This window comes from Oryx dammah, unplaced genomic scaffold, assembly GCF_014754425.2.
Source record: "Oryx dammah isolate SB20612 unplaced genomic scaffold, SCBI_Odam_1.1 HiC_scaffold_19, whole genome shotgun sequence".
In the NCBI taxonomy this organism is placed as follows: domain Eukaryota; kingdom Metazoa; phylum Chordata; class Mammalia; order Artiodactyla; family Bovidae; genus Oryx; species Oryx dammah.
Genome location: NW_024070203.1, coordinates 47,834,493 through 47,859,635, shown reverse-complemented (window position 1 = coordinate 47,859,635; position 25,143 = coordinate 47,834,493). Strand labels below are relative to the sequence as shown.

Sequence of the window (25,143 nt, the reverse complement as noted above, 5' to 3'; positions counted from 1 at the left end):
ATATTTATAATGGCTCGTGAGCAAGACTTTGAAAAATAAATACCAGTGCTTAAAACAGATCTTTGCTTTGAATTTTAATATTACTCATAATTCAATTACTTTACTTGTATAATACAATAATTTTCATACCTGCAGAACTCATCTATGAAATATAATAAAATGTACTAGCTTTTCTACATAGCAAATGTATAAGCATAAATTCACGTTATCCTAGATTCTAGCCTACTATTTCATATTTCCTTTCATTGCATATGTAGTTCATTGCATCTGTAGTATAGAAAATTATCACCTTTAAAAAAACAAAATTGCTTACCAGTATTTTTCTGCCTCTAAACTAAAAACTGCACTGAAATAGAACCGGATGCTTACCTTAAGGATATTATACAGGGTCTCTGCTAGTTTTCCACTGTATTAATGAAATACATCTAATTTATCACAGTACAAATCTGCTGCTATACTTCATAGACAGTGGTGTGATTTATTTTCCAATTCAACTAAATTCTGGCTGAAACAGCATGTTTGGACACAAATGTATAAGTTAGATTGTTGTTTAGTTGCTAAGTCATGACTGACTCTTTGCAACCACATGGACTATAGCCCGCCAGGCTCCTCTGTCCATGGGACTTCCCAGGCAAGAACACTGGAGGGGGTAGCCAATTCCTTCCCCCGGAGACCTTCCTGACCCAGGGATAGAACTCCTTATCTCCTGTATGGCAGACAGGTTCTTTACCACTGAGCCATCAGAGAAACCCACAAGTTAGATAGTCATATACAAAATATTGCCAAAAACTTAGAGGTAACTCCAAGATGCAAACTAAAATACGAAAAAAAAAAAAAAAAACCAACCTAATATGAGGAACACATTTGGCTGTGGATTTAATTTAGATGACACCAGGTAAGACAACTGCGCACCAACATCGAAAATCACACTCTACATTTTATATTAACATTAAATAAAACAATGATCAGAAGGTTGGAGGTTCTTTCATTCATATACAAATATCCTGAGGTTGACTGCAGTGAAGGGTGCTCCAATCAAGCAACCCCATTCAGAGCTGCACTGGGATTACTTGGCCGTCCTTGTTCTGCTGCGGCTTAGGCTTGAGGAGCTATTTAAAGTAGCTTTCAACACTTGTGGTTATGTCGAGAGTGACTCAACAAGACGTAAGGAAAAGCATGAGTCCAGGGTGGCAATGACCTCTAGCATCCTGAAACAAAATCCGGGGACACGAATGAAAACACTCCTTCCTGCTATTCTTGGACCATTAGAACACTTCCATGGACTTCATGCCCAATCAGATTAGCTTTATATTTAACTATAAACTTTATATTCTGAACAAGCTGTCTTAATTGGATGACAAAGCTATACCTATCTTAAGTTACCAAATACAGGTTGAAGTTCATTGCATTTCTGTGCAGGTGGGTTTTTATAATACATTCTAATGGAGAGGTAGCATTGTATTATATTGAGTTGACCAAACAGTTCCTTTCAGTTTTTCCATAACATCGTTTGGAAAAACCCAAGTGAAATTTTCAGTCAACTCAGTATATGGGAAACACTCATACACACACACTACAGAACTGACCTAGTTCAGGTGACCCTATGTGAAGGCTACTGCTACATGGTTCACCCACCCAAGACTCAGAAACTTGGCCACAAACATCAGTTGGAGTTATCTACTTAGTAGCTGGTAATATCCAGAACTGTTTCATTTAAAGCTTTATAAAGACATTAAAGGGGATGACTTTAGAGGGGAAAAAAATCCATTCATTTTCTGCATTAGCTAACGAGCTAACTTAAACACTGATGTATACACAGCTGCAAATAAACAACACATAGGTGCAGAGTCTGATAGCACTCTGATGTGCACTTTCAGTGTCTCCTGGAAAAGTTTTAGAAGGATGAGAACAAACACCTTCCTCCTCCCCCACTTTCCCATTGCCCATCACTATAGTTCTCTGTTCCCAACTGATTGATGTCAAACAGCTTTTTTCTAGATTGGCTATGTTTATGTGTCGACTGACAGAACAATTGCTGAGAAGTCTCTGTCTCTTGAAACTCTTCAAAGTTCTCACTGTAAACTATAAAGCTATCATCAATTACAACGTTACAGATATAGGAAGTACAGCTTGCCTCCAATGTCACATACTCCATGGAAAATGCTGGCAGCCGTGACCTGGGAACTCTTTTATCCTTCTCTGCTCCACTGCAGAGGTAGGAAAGGTTTTAACGACCACCCTGGCTATTAGTGGACAAGAAAAATTTTCACTCTGACTGATGTCTTAAAAGCTCCTATCACTGTTATTATTTTTAAATAGGATATTTTAAATGAAAGATGTGTCCTGTAAGAATCTCTATGATATCATAGGATCCCCACCCCCCCATAAAATATAGGAGCAGTTAATGAAAGTTAGTATATATGACAACCAGAGGAAAGAAACAGATTGGGAGAAGGTAACAGTGCCTGGTGGCCAACTAAACTCACTAAGTCACCAGTTGCTACAGACAAACCTTACATTATACAGAATTCAGATTTATACCTCACACATTATAGATTATTGAATATCATGGAACTCTGGGGGTTATTCTCAAATAGTATAAAACCATCAATGCTAAATCAATGCCAAAATTAAAAATATCTATCATAATCTTTGGTTATTTCACAAATTGTACATTAGCAGCAATGATTATTTTTCCCTGTGTAATCATATTTTGATCAAAAACAATTTTTATTTCAGTAATTTATCTAGAATCAAATTTGATAATTATTTTTAAAAAATCTTTCTTATCAATGTTCAATTCACATCTGTATACAGAGTCTCTGTGTTAAGAATGGTTCTTACTTTGAGTCAGTAAACAAGTTTGTCTAAAAACAGATGGGTAAATTTTTCTAATCAGGAACACAAAATTTTGTTTATGAATTTCAACTCTATTATTAAATTGTTAGACTGTCATTTTAAAATTAAAATTATGCAAAGCATTTTGCAAAATATGAAGCATTCTCTATTGTTATTGGGACAATTTAAAATATGTTTTTTCCAGTGCTATTTTTTGCTTTTAATTCTTTTTTGTTATTTTATTTGAACTCCAAGTGTATGTATTTCTCATGAACTGTCTCTTTTGTGGAACAAGGTGGAAGGTTTGACCAGTTAAAATAAAGAAAGTGCCCAAAACTTTTTACTTTTGATGATTCAATTTATACAATATTTGATATTAATAAAAGTTCAATATTTCATATGCAATATTAATATTCAAATAGGCTACTTTGACATTCCATAATAAACAAGTATTAACAAGTTCTTTGGAAAGACAGTATTTCATTTCATTCGATATGACAAATGTTTTTGTCAAATATGTCAGTGGCTAGATCAGCGAAATTCAAAATAGCATCTTCCCATGTTCAGTTCCAATGCAACTAACTGCTATATCTGTACCATATTCTTGTTTAGTTGTTCAGTCATGTCTGACTCTTTGTGACCCTGTGGACTGTAGCCTGCCAGGCTCCTCTGTCCATGGAATTTTCCAGGCAGGAATACTGAAGTGGATTGCCATTTCCTTCTCCAGGGGATCTTCCAGACCCAGGGATTGAACCCACGTCTCATGCACTGGCAGGCATAGGCAGGCAGATTCTTTACTGCTGAGCCACCAGGGAAGCCCATATCTGTACCATATCACAGCACTAAGTGATAGTTACCAGGGTGACCTGAATATCCTACCACACCAGGGGAAAAGTTAAATATTAACAATATAAATAAATATGGACGAGGCAGAGACTAACCATCTCCTGTGGAATAAAAGCAGTTACAAGATGGCACTATCATACAATTAATTCAATGAAATTTTCAGGGCAAAGTTCCACTAGACAACAAAAATGCTTAAAAGCTAATAGGACAGGCAAGCTATCCGACGTCAAGGCATATACATCATGGGAACTTTCTTATAAACTCTGCGTATTTGGAAAGTGTTTGTTTAGCTTATTTTTTAAAAAAACGGGAGATAAAGCTCAGATAAGAATACTTAATCTAAAACATTATTCAAACCATTCTAGAGCCTTCCAAAGTGGAGTGTTAAATATTGTGACCATTCCTTCATAATACTTATGCTTACCTAAAGTAGTACATTCATCACTTTATAAAGTTTCTCACTTGAAATAAAGAAAACAAATCTGTTAATAACCAAAGCAGTGTACGTGGATTTTTAAAACCAGAATATTTAAATACTACTGATGTTCTGAGATAACATTAGATAATGTAGAAAGAACTCCTTAGTTGTTTTTTGTTTTACTTTGAAAATGATAATTACTTATTGAGGTTTAAAAATCAAGCTTGAAAGGAATCTGAATGTCTTCTTTTAGTATTTAATGGAAACTAGTGATTTTTCAAGAGATGAAAATTAAGACTGCCCTCCTAAGACATAACCAAGAAGTAAAGAGGAAATGAAACATATATGATTTGTGAATAATTTCTTTTTTAAAAAATACTCTCATGTAAGGTGATCACATGGCTTATTGTTCAAATTGGGACATTTTTTAAGAATGAAAGGAGATGTTATTAATAATTAGAGTAGGGCAAAAGTCTAAAAACTTTAACTGGGGTATTCTCAGCAAAACCAGGACTTATGGCCCCCTCTGCTAAAAGCACATGGGATATGAATTTTCTAGCAATTTCTTCTTTTTTCACCTTTCTCTTTCTGATCAAATGAGGGCAAGTGGACAAAGAGTGGTGCATTTTCAGGGCAGCTTTTTGGGAAAAGCAGAGATGCATGGATCTGGAACCAAACAATGGAGTAACTGAGCCATCTTCATCAAACAGAGGAAGGTGGGAGGGATTTTCAAGAGGGAGGGGACATATGTACACCTATGGCTGATTCATGTTGATATCTGGCAGAAATCAACACAATATTGTAAAGCAATTATCCTCCAATTAAAAATAAATACTACTCTTTAAAAGCCCAATGTTGTTTTCTACCTTATCTGTTTTAATTCTCTTATACCTAATTTCCTCCAGACTTTCAGCCTGTTAGTCTTCATGGATTATATATTTTAAAAAAGAAAAACTTATCTTCAATTGAATCATCCACAGACTTGCCAAGTTCTGTTAACTCCTGTGAGCACCTCCAAACCCTTGTGCCCTGTTATCAGAAAAACACAAAAACCTAATCTGTGCAGCTGGAATGCAGAAAGGAAAGGCCAAGAAGTGAAATCAGCAAGCATTCAACACAGAAACAGCATGACCAGTGCACCAATTAGGCCACTGACAATTCAAGGCAAGAACTAGAGTATGGCTCAACCCACAGAGGGGCCCAACACAGGGAGATTTCTGTGTGTATTCACATGGCATTGTTTATACTGGGTCACCTATTTATGGTTTTGATGGTTACTGTTACTGTTAATCACTAAGAAAGTTATCAGAAAGCTAAACTGGGTTTTGTATGAGCAGTGTTGTTCGCCTGACTATATATATAGAGAGACATATATATATGTGTATGTGTATATTTGTGTATGTGTGTGTGTATAGCAGAGAATTATGCGTGTGTGTGTGTATATATATGTATATATAAACATGCATAACATGCGAAAGTTCTCTTCTTGGACTAAAAGGAAATAATTTATGGCTCTGTTTTCATACCTTTCTTTTTTCATTCAAAGCATGAGACTACCTGATCCATATACTATAAACAGAATCAGAATGTTAAGTATTCTTTTCCTCCTGATGAATGCACAGGAGTTTTGTTTTATTTGGATTTATTTTCTTTTCACTATTTCTGTGACTTGAAAGGTCTACGCTCTAATTCCATCAGAACAGAGAGGGCGGTTATCATCGAAGGGCAACGAACACTCACCATTTCCTGAGAAACTCATAACTTTGGTCTCTGGCTCCTCAGAGAGCTGGAAGTCTAGGGACAGACGGCAGACATCTATCCTGGCCAACTTCCCTCTTGAGCCAATGATAACTGAGGTCTCCGGACCCTTCCCATGCTTGCTCTAAGGACTCTGCTGCGTCCCACCAGTGATGGTGGCCACACGAATACCTTGGAGCTCATGAGCCAGAAGCAGGAAACACAGTCATTGCCTCCTCCATTCAATGCATTCTAGGGTCATTGGCAAGAGGAGAAAATTGGTTCTTGTGGGGAAGGGTGAAAAAATTCTTAGCTATTTCACTAGTATGTAGCCCTTCAGTGTCGAACCTACCTGACAAAATCATACTCCTTCATATGCAGTGTCTTTCTTTAGAGAGAATTTAAATTTAGCTTGATCTTTTCCTTAAGAGGTCATTACTGAAAAAGTTAATAATTCTTTACTCAATCATCCTTTCCACTTTCCTGAGGATGAAAGAGAGACAGAGAGAGAGAAGGGGGGTTGGGGAAAGGGAGGAGGAGAAGAGAAGGGGGAAAAGGCACCCCTTAAGAAAAGTGGCAGCTGAGGGGAAGTGGGGAAACTGAAGAGAGAGAAGCAGATGATGAACAGTGGCCCCCAGTGACCCAGGATCCCGTCCAACAGGACTGTTGGGTGGCTCTCTCTGTGCTGGCTCGGATGAACAGAAGTGGCAGAAGTGGCAATGTCCTTATATTGTCCTTATTAAGACTGCTTACAGTCTGGTTTCCTGACCTGACCCCTGGGATTGACTTGTTGGCTGCCCTAACCACAGCTGGTCGGCTTAGAGTAGGTACTTGGCCTAAGTTGAACACTCCCCCTGAGATTTTAGACTTGGGACAAACTGAGGATTGAACTTGTCCCTGCCCTGGGAGTTGAAACTGTGATATTTGACATTCAGGAGCTAGCGGACACCATGCTACTCCTACTATTGGCAGCACGTTTCTTTTACTTACAACCAAAGACACCTAGTGTTTCTCTGGTGTCTCAGATGGCAAAGAGTCTGCCTGCAAAGCAGGAGACCGGGGTTCAATCCCTGGGTCTGAAAGATAAGGGAATGGGAACCCATTCCAGCGTTCTTGCCTGGAGAATCCCATGGACAGAGGAGCCTGGCGGGCTACCATCCATGGGGTCGCACAGAGTGAGACATGACTGAGCCACAAACCCTTTCACTTTCACAGACACCTAACTCAAATAAGCAAGACTTAAGAAAGAAAAAGTAAGAAAAGAAAAAGTGTCTTTCATTACCATAACCAACCCAGGGTAAGTTTCCTCATAACATTCAGGAGACAAGCAGGAAATATACCATGGTAACCCTTGCCCATAACTCAGGGAGGTTCATTCTGGGAAGCTGCCTCACATCTTCTCCATGCCGGTGGCTTCTAAAGACTTCCCACCTTCCCTGGAATAACAGACCTGTACCAGACCTCTTGGCCCCCAAAGTTATCCTTGATCTCCCCACCATGCCCAGTAACAATCCATCAGACAGAAAGCAGAATTTCACATGAGAAGGCTATAGAGCACTGTGTGCACACCACGTCCACTTACTTGCTGGGTTGAGGTTTGCCTCTTGGGTTCAGCCATTCCTAATTGGGTTTGTCTGAAGACCCACTGACTTCCTTTGCCCTTGGCATCCCTCAGACACCCTAGTGAGGGTGCTGTACTGTATTGAGTCTGCTGCTGCTGCTGCTGCTAAGTTGCTTCAGTCATGTCCAACTCTGTGCGACCCCACAGATGGCAGCCCACCAGGCTTCCCCATCCCTGGGATTCTCTAGGCAAGAATACTGGAGTGGGTTGCCATTTCCTTCTCCAAGGCATGAAAGTGAAAAGTCTAGTCCCCTCCAACTCTCAGACGGGCTGTGCATCTTCCTGGTCATTTTTCATCCCAAAGGCTGATAAGCCCGCCAGCCATAGAACCATTTCCCCTAAATAAATGCTTTCAAACACCTCTCAGACCTGAGTCGTCGTAAGCAGTATTTAAAAGGGAATCACTACTGCAGTTCCTTTGGGAAGAGGCCAAAGAGAAAAAGAAAATGTTTCCAGTTCAGAAGCTGACTAAATTGCCCTGGGCTGGAAGAGGTACAGGATCACATCTAATTCCAAATCACTGCCCAGGAAACTGGCAGCCAGTTAAGCCCATCTCTTCCCCTTGCATGTTCCTATGACAGCTGTCCCAGAGCCTGCAATTCCATGGCGTGGTAACCCAGAGACTGGTCCCAACCACCTCCTCAGGCCCATTTGACTGGACCCCACATTCACACATAGTCTCAAATGTAAACTTCATACATTATCTCTATGGGAGGGAAAATTTACAGTCACCAGAGACACAGGATTGAAAAACAAAGCCCATCACACAAATATAAACTCAGGTCCCATTACCAGATGATACCATGCCCCCCAAAACACTTTGTTTTTCACAAAGTGTCTATTTTGGGAAAGTACAATTGTATTTCATGGTATTCTATAACTGTGTAAAAATGTTAATTTGTTAAATATAGACATTTTAAATATATCACGCTTTTAAACTCTATTTGCCTTTTTTTTTTCACTTATTAATATACTAGAAAATTCAATGAATAGAAACGACACCAAGGAGCATGTTCTATAAGAGCTGAATTGTTACTGTCAGGGTCATACCCAGAGACAGATCAGTGGGCCTTGCAATAATTTTACATATCACAGCGGATACACCTAGGACAGATTGAATCTATTACATAATAGATTACTACTACTACTAAGTCATTTCAGTCGTGTCCAACTCTGTGCAACCCCATAGATGGCAGCCCACCAGGCTCCACCGTCCCTGGGATTCTCCAGGCAGGAACACTGGAGCGGGTTGCCATATCCTTCTCCAATGCATGAAAGTGAAAAGTGAAAGTGAACTCGCTCAGTCATGTCCGACTCTTAGCAACCCCATGAACTGCAGCCTCCCAGGCTCCTCCGCCCATGGGATTTTCCAGGCAAGAGTACTGGAGTGGGGTGCCATTGCCTTCTCCGACATAATAGATTACTGAGTATTTATTCCATGTCAATGAATAGATATTTTAACTTACTATGGAATATTTGATAGAAAATGTTGAATTTTTCCTGCTGTACTAGGGATTATACAATTTCATAACATTTATATTTTACTACAGAAATATTATAAAATACAGAAAAACCAAAAGAGACAAAAACAAATATTTTCTAGGATATGAAATCCCTGTTTAAGCGAAGAGAATATTTATTAAATTCTGGAGAGAAGGGACTGATTCTACATGTCTACTCTAATGTGTGTAGTACACAGAGAACCATCTATAAACATTCAACTATTAACTGATGGCAACCCACTCTAGTATTCTTGCTTGGAGAATCCTACGGACAGAGGAGCTTGGTGGGCTACAGTTCATAGCGTCACAAAGAGTTGGACACGACTAAAGTGACTTTATACACACACACACACACACACACACACACACAAAACCAATATCTGAAAAAGCAAGGTAAACAGATACTCTCCTCCAAAGTTATCTTACCTCTCAAGCAAGTTAGAAAAAAACACAGATTCCAAGCATTCCTGCATAAGAATTTCATAGCACAAGCAGGATCCTGATGTACCTATAATATAGTGAGAGCTAGAATACAATCCTACTGAAGCATTGACAAAACGAATTTTCCCCAAGTTGTAAAAATACTATTCACACATATTCACACACACATCACATTAGCACTCCCCTCACCAATAATTATTCCAGAAAAATAACAAGTTAGATGACTAGAAAAGAGTACAGGAAAGGTAGTTAGTGGTTTGTATAAGGCATCATTCAGAGCTGTTTCTAAAAGGCTCCAAACCTCAGACAAATGAACAATACTTTCACTTAACTACCATGCAATCAAATGTAAAGAATTTGTATAATATTTCCCCATTCAAACAGAGAGGGAAATGTACACACTTAAACAAACAAACACAAATCCTTTATGAAAATTCAGCAGAGAATCTACTTAGGTTAGCAGAGATTTTCTTAACTTGATTAATAATTTGGAACCAGATTTACTATTTACAACTTCACAAAACCTTCCAAAACCAAAGTCCTTGGCTGCTGGGTATAGTTTTCAGGTAGATATCTGTGCAAACATAATCTAAGGCAGGTTTAAATACTCTGATGTAGAGGGATATGTGTATGTGTTATATTACATATAATAGGCCATTATCAACAACACCTTCTTAGAGATCAAGACATGGCTCTGTGTCTAAAATTGAGATTAAACAAACTCTGTCATCTCAGGAATGAAATTACTGACATTATTGCATCCTTATCAGGAACTCTTCAGAAAAAAATATGTACATACTTGAAATTTTTTTCTATAACAATACTTAATTTTAGATGTGTGTTAATAATGTTATCAGCAAATAAATCAAATTGGCCTTTCAAGTTTTCTTTGATTTAGCTGCTTATATTTGGCTAACTCTCTCTGGACCATCTGGTGGTACAATGATTTATTCTTCAATTGCCTAAAATCTTGAAAGAGGTCATGTGACACCCAAAATACTCCCCTAAACCCAGAATGTATCCTATTCAGCTTCCAAATTCACTCCATGTTTCTAGTAATAACTCAAATGTGTAACTTAAAGGTTTGATATTGGAAAGAGCAGTAACCTTTCTCAACCAAAGTCCACATCTCTCTCTTACAGATAAGACAAAAGGGAACAAATTATTCATAACTACAAAAGACCTTGTTGAAATTTATCATTTGCCACAAAATATGCATTTCCTCATCATGAACAGCAGAAATAACATTTCGTTCCATTTAGTTCCACATCCTGGCCGGAAAGTAAAATGCCTTTATAAGTCAAAAGATGCAAAGCTAGAAATATCAGTCAGTGCAAGAAGCAGTTTTATGACAGTCTGCATCCAGTTGGTAATTTATGTTATTTACATGCTGTAGACTATTATGGAGAATTGTAATTTTCAGTCAAAGGCACACAAAATCAATTATATTTCCATAATTTTTACTGTTTATAAGAAAAGACAACTGGAAAAAAAGACAGTAAGTAATCCAAAGAATTTATAGGATTTTTCACTGTTTTCTCTTCTCTACTCCATATTCCATTTTCATCTAATTGGCACAAAATGTCAATCCTATGCTTCTTCAGCTAAAGATGACTCTTTGGGCTTTTTACTTACAATTCATACTGAAATAAAGAACTAAATATATGCAATGAAAATCAGTTTCTGCTAACCCTCAAAGCTCCAAATAGAGTTAGATATAAACACTGTCATGCAATTGAATTAAATACTGAAATTAGTGGCCAAAATTTTTACTCTTAGATTGAGATGTATCCAGGACCAATGGAAAAATATGAATTGACCTTCCTTTTCAGCCAACACTTTATGATCTGAGATATGGGAACATCTCAATTGTGAACACAATTATACACCAACAGAAACAACACCGTTAGAGCAGACCTCATAAGAGGAGGTCAATCGATGCACGCTGACACTGATTCACCCCTTACACTGCCTCTTAAGGAGGATCCTTCCTCGTGTGGGGGTCCCCAGCCCTGCTGGTCTACACTGGACCATGTTCTCCAGTCTCCCCTGCTCCTCCAGAGGACCAGGCCAGGAGGCACCTCCTCCACTTTCAATGACACCACTGAACTTCATTCAGGATGGTGCCCAGGCCTATCTGCAAGACTCCACACCAATGGATCTGAGATCATGTTTTCCCCTAAGCTTCCAAGTCACCAACCCCAGACGGTGTCTGGGTGGTCAGCAGTCTTCAACATCCAAGCACCTAGGCTGCTCCCAAGTAACAAAAAACACTTAGGAAAGAGTAATGCCATTGCATGCCTTATCAATAAGACTAACTCGATTTCAGTGCATAAGATCTTGGAAATGACGTCTCCCTGCATAGCCACCCTATGCTACGTCTTACCCAAACATCTTCAACCACGGAAAGCACACTTTCTAGAATATAGGGACCACCTTTTCGAAGCACGCGTAAGAAAGTCCCACTCTTGCTTTGCATACCTTGGCAGCCACGGACGAGTTGGGCTTCTCCAGCAGGTCCCAGAGTTTCTTCCTTTTCTCAGGACAACAGGTGTTATCAAACTCTTCGCCCTCGCGTTCCCGCATGGTCTCCGCCTCCCGCCGCAGTTCTTCGTTCATCTGCTCCTTCTTTTGATGATACCTGGCTTGGCAGCACGACTCTAAGTAGATCTCATCGATCCCCCAGTAATCAAGCTCTTGGCCGAAAGAGAGAGCGCACATTTCTTCCATCATGTGGAGTTTCCCTGTCCGGTAGAAATTTAAAATGGAAGTGAAGGCTCCTGGGTGCCGATCGAAGAAATACTCGTTCTCGTTCAGGTTGTAGTCATCGCACACCTCCAGGAGGCTCTCGTGCGTGTTGCAGTCCCGAAGCTTCCCCAGGCGGGTCCTGGGCAACCGGTCCAACGTTCTCCACAGGACCTCGTGGTTGAGGCCCCCCACGTTGATCTTCACCCTCCGGGAGCACGTTTTGCTCCTGATGATGTCCACTGGTTCTGGTGGAAGAGAAAGTGTCGACCTTGACGTCTTCCTGTTTAATCCAGGGGGAACCTTCTCTGCCATTTTGGACTGCACAAAGGGTCCTCAAAAGGATGCGCCGCTGGAAGATCAACTCAAGCTAGATCCCTCTGCGGCAGGCATTTCCACGGATGCACCTGGAAGAAAGCAACCACAAAGCCTCTGGTTACTTGCATTTTTCCTAAAGCATTTCCTGTTCTATGAGATCACTCGGCTGTTCATGTACAACCCGGAGGTATAATATTAATTACTGTGTATTGATGGAGATGTACATCATTGTTAAAACTTAAAAGGCATAAGGAGGAAAAGACCACACAATGTACTATGCAGAAGAAGCTGTATTCAATTTTTTATACACCTATAGGCAGACAGCTCCCAAATTTGTCACTGGACACCTCTTTCTCAAGCTCTGAATTATCCCTGTCCTGATCAACTCTTCCCAGATGAAACACAGACACATCAAGCTAAACCCAGCACACTTCCAACCTTCCCTATCAGTTCATGTTCCTTCTCAGATGTGTGGTCCTCTGCACCCCAATACTGAGATAGCTACCCAAGCTAAAACTCTAAGAAATTCCCATCCATCTGTCCACATGCAAATAAGCACAGGTCTTAACCAACTGAACCTCCTGAACATTGCTTAAGCCCTCTGCCTGTATTACCCAGTCCCTGTTAAACTGTTCATTTCAGTGGCTTTTCCTGTTGCAGCTCACAGACTCTAAGGTAGGTGGGCTCAATAGTTGCCGCTCCTGGGCTTTAGAGCACAGGCTTAATGGTTGAGGCACATGGACTTATTTGTCCCACAGCATGTGGAATCTTCCTGGAGCAAGGATTGAACTCCTGTCTCCTGCACTGGCAGGTGGATTCTTTACTGCTGAGCCACCAGGGAAGACCCCTTGCCTACATTTCTACAGTAGCTTCTGAAACTAAACCCTGAGCTCTGGTCTTGTTCACATTAAAAAACAAACAAACAAAAATCTCTGTACAGCTTCTAGAATGATCCACTAAGAAACAAATCTGATTTAACCATGCTTTAATCCCTATAAACGCCCAATGTAACTGGCAGTATAAAGTCCCCTGAGCCCTGGCAGATGTGACTTACCTCTCCACCCTCACCTCTCATTCCTCCTTCATCAATGTACTCCAGCAACCCCAGACTATACACACTATTCTGTTTCAAGCCCCTGGCCTTTATTCACGCTGTGTCCTGGAAGGGCCTCCACCTTTCCCATTTCCTTTTGACTAACTGCAGCTTGCTCTTCAAGACTCAGTTCAGATATCACCTCCTCCAAAAAGTGCTCCATGATACATCTCCTCTAGGATTCTGAAACTCTGTGAACGTCTATTCTGTTTCACCACACCACTGCAATAACAACTTTCCCAAGGATACTGGGAGTCCTGAAAGACAAAGACCATTTTCTCTGTTGCATATTTATCACTGAGCACAGTGCTTACATATTGTGAGGGTTTGATAAATGCTGAAGAGTCAATTTTTTAATTGTTCTCCACAGGGCAGCTGACAAAAGACCTAGAAGGCTAATGTATATGGCTGGAAAAATGCATAAATAGAGTTAATTGGATGACTTGCCTAAAATGCATCTATATTTACATGTTATGTGTATATAAGTTTGTGTGTACATAGGATATGTCAGAACGTGTTTTTACATTCTTTGACCCACAGCTCTTTTCTCCTGTGAACTAATTCTTTAAAACATGACTGTTTTAGTATTCCCTCTTATTGATCTATTCTTCTGATCTGCAGCAGTAAGCATCTTCTTATTTGATCTTTCCCTATAATGTTTTTGCAGAAAACCATGGCGCTTCAAGCAACTCACCTCAAACACCATTTTTAATGTAAAACACCATGTTTCACATAGTCAATAGCTTATACCAAAGGGAAAAGCTTTTAGATGTAAGAGGTCCTTATAATTAGAATTCTCTTTTAAGATACACACCAATTTTACCATGTCTTTGGTCTCTCCACTTCTGTAAGTTAAATTTATTTCTCCACCTGGAAGCCAAGTATTCTCGCAAATGAAAATAAGTCAAATTTATGAAAAAAATGGTGCTGGACACTATAAGAAGTATTTCAAATATGGCCAATAAATATACTTGACATGGGAGTTTTTTCAACTACATAGATACAGAAATATTTAAAGCATATACATATACATTATCATTGCAGATAACAAAAATGCCTATTTTTACAATAAAGGAGAATTACAAGAATTTGGGTATCAAATCCTCTAAGCCTCAATTTCTTAATCTAAAAAATGAGGATAAGAGTATCTACTTTATAGGCAGTGTTTAGACAATTAAATGAGATAGTTTATGTGAAGTGCCCACCTCAGGGAAATATATCTGAATAGAATAAGAAAACTCACAATTCTGTTTTTAAACTTATTTTATTAAAATAATAATAATACAAATTTTAATACAAATTACAAATAATTTAATACAAATTCCATGGAATTTTCCAGGCAAGAAGACTGTAGTGGATTTCCAGTTCCTCCTCCAGGGGACCTTTTCAACCCAGGGACCAGACCTGCATCTCCTGTGTGTCCTTCAATGGCAGGTGGGTTCTTTACCACTAGTACCACTTGGGAAGCCCTCACATTTGTCCCTTAAGATTACCTTCCGATCAACTACATGAAAGCTACGATCAGAAGCTGTACCAGTGTCTATTAAATAAATGCTAGTATTTAATTCTTTTTTATGCATATGTTCAGTCTCCTCTAGTGGATTTTAAACCTATAAGGCCAAGAATTCTTGGTCTCATATTTTCTCTACTGAGCACTGTACTTACACACATAATGGGTACCTTATAGCATGTATCTTTGATGCCACTGATGCTCATGTCCAACTTTTGTATTCAGATGACAATGGACTACACACCACACATCAAATAGCATGTGAGAGAGGGCAGAGTAATACTGTGTGTGTGTGCTTAGTCACTCAGTCATATCCGACTCTTTGCAACCCTATGGATTGTAGCCTGCCAGGCTCCTCTGTCCACGGGGATTTTCCAGGCAAGAATACTGGAGTGGGTTGCCATGCCCTCCTCCGGAGAGCAATATTAGGACTGGGCAAAACAAATGAAAATATTACAGAATTTTTAATTCAAGTGGTGAATCTGAAATGGCTGTTCTCCATCAAATAACTCAGTTTCAGGTACAATGACATCTCAGGTACTCACAGATTACGTGACCAGTCCACATGAATAATAAGCAGGAAAGCTAATCCATTTTTAATTTGGCAACAAATAAGCATTACAATGAATTCACTCTTTGTGAAGTATGACTTTAATGTGAAGAAGAGAGATGGTCTTTGAACCAATTATGGTATCATACAAGAGGTTTTTCAGAAAAAGTGAGAGCAAACTCCAGTGGTGTACAAACATCTTATGTTTACGGTCAAGGGTTTAGTGTGACTTCCTTTCTTCTAAAAGTCATTACTAAAAGCATAAATACTCTGTCACAGTCACTGGTAGGTCACCATTTTTCTTAAAAAATTTCACACTCATGACTTACAGTGAATTTTCCTTTTTGTAGAGTATGTATCAAGTGAAGAGAGGTCATAAGACTTAAATTTCAAAGTATCTTCCTTACTAATCAAGAACTTTCTATTATAAGAAATCCAGCACTGATTACAAACCCCACAATAAAAGATAGCCTGAAATTCAGTGCCCTTTCTTCAAAGCAGGGGTAGAGAAACAGCATGAGTGAATACAGTCTGTTGATCTGATTTCTTAAGACTTAAAGATGTTTTGTTCTGGTTATTGTTATGTGGTTAGATTTTTTTATTCTCCCTGGACAGAATGTTCTGCTTACGACTTGATAAACAGTAGAGTGAAGTATGTCAGAAAGAAAAATAATTATCACATTTTAACATATATATGCGGAATTGAGAAAAATGGTACAGATGAACCTATTTGCAAAGGAAAAACAGAGACACAGACATAGTGAACAAAAGTATGGATACCAAAGGGGAAACGGAAGTGGATGAATTGGGAGATTGGGACTGACATAAATACACTATTGACGCTATGTATAAAACAGATAACTAATGAGAAAACCTATTATGGAGCTCAGGGAGCTCTGCTCAATGCTCTGTGGTGACCTAAATGGGAAGGAAACCCCTAAACCGAGGGGATATATGTATATGTATAGCTGATTCACTTTGCTGTACAGCAGAAACTAACACGTTATAAAGCAACTATGCTGAAGCTGAAGCTCCAATACTTTGACCACCTGATGCAAAGACCCACTGGAAAAGACCCTGATGCTGGGAAAGACTGAAGACAAAAGGAGACGGGGGTGGTTAAGGATGAGGTGGTTAGATAGTATCCACTGACTCAACGGACATGAATTTGAGCAAACTCTGGGAGATAGTGAAGGACATGAGAGCCTGGTGTACTGCAGTCCATGGGGCCACAAAGAGGTCTACATGACTTAGTGACTGAACAACAACAATTGGTGGTGGCCGTTTAGTCGCTCAGTTGTGTCTGACTCTTTATGACCCCCATGGACTGTAGCCCACCAAGCTCCTCTGTCAATGGGATTTTCCAGTCAAGAATACTGGAGTGGGTTGCCATTTCCTTCTCCAGGGGATCTTCCCCATCCGGGGATCAAACTCCTCTCTCCTGCATTGCAGGTGGATTCTTTACCGCTGAATCATAAGGGAAGCTCAAAGCAATTATACTCCAATAAAAAGAAATATTTTTTAAATTTACCAGCAAAAAAAAAGTAGAGGCTCAAATATAAGTTGAGGCTCAGTATATAAGTTCTCGACCATTGCAGAATTGTGACTAGTGTTCAGAGTTAATCAGGCTTTCAGAAGAGTTGTAGAACACAAGTGGTCACATTTGTAAGCCTGTCATTCAGGTCAAGTGCAGAACCTAAGCCCTGCTCAACAGTCCCTTAGAAACTCTCTGAGCCTTTCCGTCTACCACCCCACCCCTCGCCCCCCGTCCTTCTCCCTGCTCCTTCTTCCTTTGCATTTTTCCTTCTCATTTTTCCAGCTCTATTTCCCCACCCATGGCTTATCTCTCTTTGGTTCCTCTCCCTCTCTTCCTACCTAGTTCCCTGGACCTTTCTATCCTCACCATCTCTTAACCAACCACAAAAGCAAAACTCCATCTTTTCAGACTTGTATATACTTCATGAAGTTTTCTACATCCTTAATAAGAAAACCCTGTGAGCTGAAAATACCATGTCTCTCTCCAGAAGAAGAGAAACACATCTAAACTGAGTTGTTTTGTATGGAATGTTGTATGAGATCACAAAAGAGGCTCTGCTCTGAGGCTCATGATCCCTGGGTGCAGCTGGGCTGTTCCTAGCATCCCCTTCACCTTTCCGGTTGGGGTTCAGGTTCTTCACACATCAAACCATGGCATTCCATGCCTACTATTCTTTGATGTCCTATGACACTTGGTTGATTTTTTCCTCTTGTTATGATTCTGTGATTGTTATCACCCTTCCCCTCCAATCGCCATCCTTACTTTAGATAGAAATAAAAGATAGAAATAAACATAATATAGTGCTTCAGAGTCCATGAAAACATTTTTTCATGTCCAGTTTCTTAAGAAAAGTTGGCTTTCATATTTCATTTCAAGAACCCTTTAATATTTATCAAGGCTTGAAACAGACTACATTCAGAACATCATAAAAGTTTCATTCATTTTATTTAGTGTTTTTAACTTTCCATTTTAAATCTATGTTCTTTTCTGCCATATTAATTTTATTCCTAACAATGAATCTGTCCATTCCCCTTGGGTTAGACACTGTGTCTTGCCACTCTTGAGAGCTCGCAAAATTTACGTTTTTAATTTTAGTAATTAAAGTGAACATGGTGCTATGTTTTCCCACATTTAGTTTTATAAGTGAAATGATGTCTACCATAATAATTTTATCCCATGAGAATCAATCATGGAATTCAATTTAATATATAAATTTAATATGAAATGTAATAATTCCTTGTTTAAACTGTGGAGATGTTATACAACTGTGTAGAATTTATATACACAAATAGCTGTAAACTGAACATGCATTTTTATGTCAAGGGCAGAATCTCAGTGAATCTTTTCTTGGGGTTGCTTGCTAGTTTATTTCACCTCGTTGGATCAATTGAAAGTCAAACTTGCAACAGTCAGTCGACCAGTGCAAATGTACTAAACGTCTCTTCATTAGTCTGTTAGAGAAAAAAAGCGACTCTTGGAACAATAAACAACAACAAACATTCTCGTTTCTGAACAGCTGCACCAGGCTCCTACCAGCAGCATGGAATTAAGCTGCCACCCGCTCAGTGTTAAACCTGACTAAACACAACTTGCTGATCATGGCATCATAATTACAGCTTAAGACTCCAGGTCTGAGGCAGGGGAGTAGGGGTGATTTTTTTTTTTTTTACTGTACTCTCAAAAATACTACCATTATGTCATATACTTGACACTTCCTTCATGGAGCAAGGCAGGATAAGTCCCATGTACGATTTTGCACAGATGAAAAGCAAATCTTTCTAAAGACCTAAGTGATGTTTAACATTTCATTTCTGTGTTGCTGGTACATGCTGAGTACACATTTGCAAACAAGCAGCTCTGAGACCTTTAAATCTAAATCACTCTGTGTATATATAGCTCTAAAGCATTTTCTTAAATTTTCGTGTACGGTATTAAGCAGTAAATGCCTCTTTTTTGTAACAGCTATTTCTGTTTCAAAGAGACACAAAGATTATTTGCAGTAACTATCTGGAGAGACAGGCACTATAGCTGAAATGTAGTTGAAATTTAACCATTACGTTAAAAAAAGTTAGTACACAATGAAATTTTCAAGAGCACCTCCAGAATTCACTAAAGAAAAACAATACATTTATAAAAAGTTAAAAACAAACCAGATTTATTTGAGAAAGACAGATCCATAGTATTTCAAAGAAATGTCTGGGAAACTTTCAGCTATCCTAAGAAATTGAACATGCAAGCCGAAGTACTTGAGAACTTGGCCAGAAATACTAATGAATTTATATTGTCTATTGTCTTTTAATATGTCAAGTTCTAGCAATAACTGAAACATTGTCCTTGTCCTCAGAAAGCTGGAAGCAGCATTTCACTTCTGCAGTCAAAGGCTGCTAATATCAATAGGTTCCTTGATTTTAGCCCAAGTATTTACTCCTCAGTTTAAAAAAAAAATCCAAGACTTTTATCCTTGATATAACCCAGGCTTTTTTTAGATACACTCAAACCAAATCCTAAAAGCTTTGCTTTCAGTGGTCAAAGGAAGCATTGTGTTGCAGTAAGAAGGGGAAAAGACAAGACAATAAGTAGAATATGCAATATGAGCACCGTTCCATATCATCGATGTTTCCGACTAGCCAAATTTATAAATAAACTATTTTATTTAGACAGGTAATATGAATTTTCTTCATCAGACGAGAGAACTATTTAAAGAATTAGCTCCTATATATACACTTGCTATAATTAGAGAGCAAAACATTAGTTTTGCCTTTAGAAAAATGGCCTTTTATAAGACATAGCTCATAAAAAATCCTTTTCTACACTGAAAAATAAACACTAATATTATAATGCATCTTAGACCTTCTATAAGCTACAAGGTATAGTAGTGGCTTGGAATGTTCAGTCTGTTTCATAACCCACCAGAAAAGGCTCAAGCTTTTATCTGAGCATTCAGCCATTCAGCTGGTAGAAGACTGTCTATTATGACAGTAAAAGTGCCCTTTATGTGGGAGTCTAAGACATGTTCTTTTAAATGTCTCCTTTTGCAGAAGTCTTCCCAAAGTTACAGTAGAGTGCAGGGGATAAATAAAGATGAAAGGTGATGAGAAAAATAAAAAAGGCAACAAACAGAGAAAGTATTGGTACCACTGAAAGGAATGGGAAATGAGGCTGGGCCACTCCGTAATATTCTGGTATAAGTAATCACAAACTTCATTCACTACCTGGAGTTCTCTGTGGATGATACGACCTTCTATTTGGGTGATGGACTTCAATTTCATATTCCATCTTGGTGTGTGGCATCAGTTAGATTTAGTCTCTATGAAACCAAATTTTTAAATGTTCATGAAGCCTGGATAGGATTTGAACATCTTTCTTTAGGTTTCTTCCAATAAAATTAGATTTTAGATCATGCAATGTTTGGTCTGGAATGTTCAGCAGTAAGATTCTACACAAAGGATATTTCTCAATTGGGCTCTGTCTCATAGTAAAAATATACTTTTCAATTATATTCTGCTCCCTTACTTCTCCCCAACAAATACATGGTAAGCAATGGAGCTTTTATTAAAAGCTCCAATACTGAGTCTGATTTGAGACTAGTCTCTATGATTTAAACATATACACTATGCTTTAGATACCCCCATGTTTGGAAATTGGAATCACAGTATATTGGCAGAAGGGATCTTGGGGATGACCTGGTCCAATTTCCCTATTTACAGCTTTTAAAACTGAGATCCAATGAGTCACGTGACTTGGCTGACCTCTCTCTGGTAGTGACTAAACTTGGACCAGAACCCAGATTTACAGACTTACGAAGATTTACTACATTAAGTCTCTTTCCATTACACCCCAGCTCATCATTCTTTGCTTTTCACCTTCTAGTGGAAGTTTTTAAAACTTTCTGTTTCTTTGTCTACTCCCCAAATCAAAATACTGGATTCAAACAATACTAAAGTGAAGTGTGTTATCTCCTATACATTGCTCATTTCTTTAGAGGGTAATGACTGTAGTCCGGCAACTTGACTGTGGTCTTCAGAAGATGGATGCATTTCACAGAATTGTTCTTTCCTTGTTTCTGCTCCCCTAGTGCCAATGTTTAGGATAACTACTTCCTTCCACTCACTTTGGACCCCTCCAATTGGTTCTGAACACTGCAGCCCAAACACTGGCAGATCTGGACCATCCCTACTAGAAGATGTGTCCATGCTTCCCAGTCTCAGGATAGAAACAGAACAATACAAACACTGTAAGGTCTGACTTCTACTTATCTCGGCAGTTCAGTACCCTCCTCCCTCTCCCTCTATGTTCTAGCTTTCTGTTTTGGCCACACCTCAAGGCATGCAGGATCTTGGCTCCCTAGCCAGGGATCAAACCTGTACCCCCTGCAATGGAAGCATGGAGTTTTAACCACTAGACCACAAGGGAAGTCACTCTCTATTCTTTGATTTGATTTTGATTTTTCTTTGATTTCTTTTTTTTTATACCATTTTAAAAATAGATTTATTTTAATTGGAATAATTATTTTACAATATTGTGTTGGTTTCTTTCATACATCAACAGGAATCAGCCATAGATATACATATGTCCCTTCCTCTTGAACTTCCTTCCCACCTCCTATCCCATCCCACCCATCTAGGTTGTCACAGAGCTCCGATTTGAGCTTCTTGCATCATACAGCAAATTCCCACTGGCTATCTAATTTTACATATGGAAATATATACATTTAAATTCATTCTACCCTCTCTTTCCCCCATTGTGTCCACTAATCTGTTCTCTATATCTGTGTCTCCATTGCTGCATTGCAAATAGGTTCATCAGTACCATCTTTTACACATGCCATTCACCTTCTGCCCCAGGGAATTTGCACATCTATTTTCTCCCCTCTTCCTTTTCAGATATTAACCCAAAAATCGTATCTTAGTTGTTGTGCTGTGCTGTGCTTAGTCACTTAGTCGTGTCTGACTCTTTTCAACCCCATGGATTGTAGCCCACCAGGCTCCTCTGTCCATGGGTATTCTCTAAGCAAGAATACTGGAGTGGGTTGCTATGCCCTCCTCCAGGGGATCTTCCTAACCCAGGGATTGAACGCAGGTTTCCCACATTGCACACTGCAGGCAGATTCTTTACCATCTGAGCCACCAGGGAAGCCCATATCCACCCAACTTCCTTGACCATACCGTCATCCTTCAATTTTAAGAAATTATATATAAGCATATACCTTTACCTGGAGCACTCAACAGAAGTTTTAAATTTGTTGGGTAGAGTATTTCAATTATTTGATTTATACCCATCCTTTCCTCTCCACTAGACTAAGTTTCTTGAGGGCAGGGATCATGTCTGATCTTACTCATCACTGTATCCCAGGTTGGCATTCAGTAGACACACAATAAATACTATGTTATGTGAATGAAAAAGTCAACAACTGCTTTATTTAACATTTATTTAACAATCCTTTTCTTCTTCCAGCTACTTCATATTACATGCCACTTCCCAAATCCAACATGACTTTCTCATATGAAATGTTCTTTTCCACATTCTCCATCTGATAAACTCTCATTCTTTATTAAGTCAAGAACAAATATCTTTGGATTGCCCTGGAAGTCCAGTGGCTAAGATTCCAAGCTCCCAATGCAAGGGCCCCAAGTTTGATGCCTGGTTGGGGAACTATTAATAGATCCCACATGCTGCAACTAAAGAGACTGCATGCTGCAACCAAGACCCAGCTCAGCCAAATTAATTAATTATTTTAAAAAAGAAATACTTGTTCAGGGAGAATCCATTGCTTCTGCCATAATGGGTTAGAAGTTCGTTCTATCTATTACAATGCTTTTCTCATCATATCCCACTTAGAATTCTTTCTTGTTCATTCATTCAGCAAATATCCATGAGACTTTGCTTGAGGTACAATCTCTGACATCACAGAGTTTACATCCTAGTGGATGGAGGTGGATAAACATGCTACAAGAGAAGAAGGTGTCTCGTGAGCTTTAAGTGAAAATACCTTTTTGGGGCTGTGAGTTCTTAAAAGTGATGAACATCTCATCCATATCTGTATCTTTCAGATGTGAGTGCTTACCAAATGTTTGTGGACTATCCAAAAGAGTGAATGAGTGAGGAAATAATGAATTTCAAAGTACTGGTATCCTTTTTCTGGCCACATGTTTTGCCTAACATCATCCAATATCAGTTAATTATGGTGATTTACAATTTATTTAGTTGTTCCCCTGGCCCTTATTTGCTTATTTTGATAAGGCCTGGGCTTAAAATAAAGGATGGATTTTCTGGAACTATGTAGGGAAGAAGCAAAAAACAAGTAAGACTCTAACATTTACTGCTGCCCCAAAGTGGAATTTGCTGCCTCAAGGCACTCCTGGGCCTGTTAATGTCCAGGCAGATCCCAGGTGACCATCAGTTCTGCTGAGAAATGGACAAGATTGCCTCTTATTGCCAAGGCGCCTCCTATCCCTTAAATTTCATGGTTCTGTGAGATTTCTGAGTAACCTCAACTCATCTACATATTCCACTGGACATTCCAACAAGAAAAAGTTCACTTGTCAATTTTTTAAGTTTAACATTTGGCAAAGATGAATTTTCAATTTCTCAGCTTATACTTACTCCTAGGAAAAATATTCAAGCCAGAAAAGCCATTATAATAAAATTGCTACCAATAAAAGGATGAAGAAAATAAAGTGTGAAAGTTAGTGAGTCTAAATTTTTTCTTCAAAAGATGAGCGTATACACTTCAATGATGACCTTTTCTCTTTCATATTGTGATATGAAGCTTGTAACAATTGGTAAAGCTTAATCAGGGCTTCCTGGGTTGGCTCAGTTGTAAAGAATCAGCCTTCAATGCAGGAGACGTGGGTTTAATCCCTGGATTGGGAAGATCTTTTAGAGGAAAGAAATGGCAAACCACTCCCAAATTCTTGCCTAGGAAGTCTCATGGACAGAGGGGCCTGGTGGGCTACAGTCCACGGGGTCACATAAGAGTCAGACACAACTTAGTGACTAACCAACAACAACAAAGAATAATCAAAGGACTTACTTCACTGTGTATAATAGTCTCTAGGAGTGAAGTAAGTCATAAAGAGAAAAATAGATATTATATTTTAATGCTTATATATGGAATCTAGAAAGATGATACTGATGAACCTATTTGCAGGGCATTGAAGGAGATGCAGACATAGAAAACAGATTTATGGACACGGGGGTAGGGGAAGGAGATAGTGGGAAAATGGAGAGATACATTCACTCCATCTGTAAAACAGATAGCCAGCGGGAGTTTGCTGTATGACTCAGGGAACTCAAACCAGGGCTCTGTGAGTGGTGGGGTGGGATGGGAGGTAGGAGGGAGGTTCAAGAGGGAGGCAACATGTGCATACCTATGGCTGATTCATGTTGATGTATGGCAGAAACTAACACAATATTGTAAAGCAATTATCCTTGAATTAAAAATGAATTTTTTTTTTCTTTAAAAAAATTTTTACTTTATTTTTATTTCTTAATTTATTTTAATTGGAGGATAATTCAGTTCAGTTCAGTCACTCAGTCGTGTCCAACTCTTTGCGATCCCATGGACTGCAGCATGCCAGGCCTCCCTGTCTATCACCAACTCCCAGAGTTTACTCAAACTCATGCCCACTGAGTCAGTGATGCCATCCAAGCATCTCATCCTCTGTTGTTCCCTTCATTATTGAGATACTGTGATGGTTTTTGCCATACCTAAATTTAAAAAATAACAATAATCAAAGGAATGACTCTATATTATGGAAATACATGCAGACTAGTATTTGTGCTGGGAAAATAACTTAAGGTGAAAGGCAGAAACCTTTACTAAAGTATTCAAATCACAATGTATAGGTGGCCACGTCTTCAGACTCAAATCAGATGACTGCACAAATTAACCTTAGGATTCTCAGTGTGGCCACATCCACTGATACCCTTACTTCTTTTCCTGATGATGCATATTCAAAATATTGTGTTCTCAATTCTAGCATTA

The 25,143-nt window shown here is 38.9% G+C and overlaps 1 protein-coding gene across 1 annotated transcript in view; it reads right to left on the bottom strand.

The window, feature by feature from the left end:
* Positions 1 to 11,769: 11,769 nt before the first annotated feature.
* Positions 11,770 to 25,143, bottom strand: part of LOC120879018 (potassium voltage-gated channel subfamily B member 2-like) — a 30,227-nt gene continuing 16,853 nt past the window's right edge. The window contains exon 2 of the mRNA XM_040262023.1: positions 11,770 to 12,555. Within this exon, the coding sequence (XP_040117957.1) occupies positions 11,822 to 12,463 (642 nt within the window). The 5' untranslated portion in view covers positions 12,464 to 12,555 and the 3' untranslated portion in view covers positions 11,770 to 11,821. The remainder of the gene's footprint in view (positions 12,556 to 25,143) is intronic.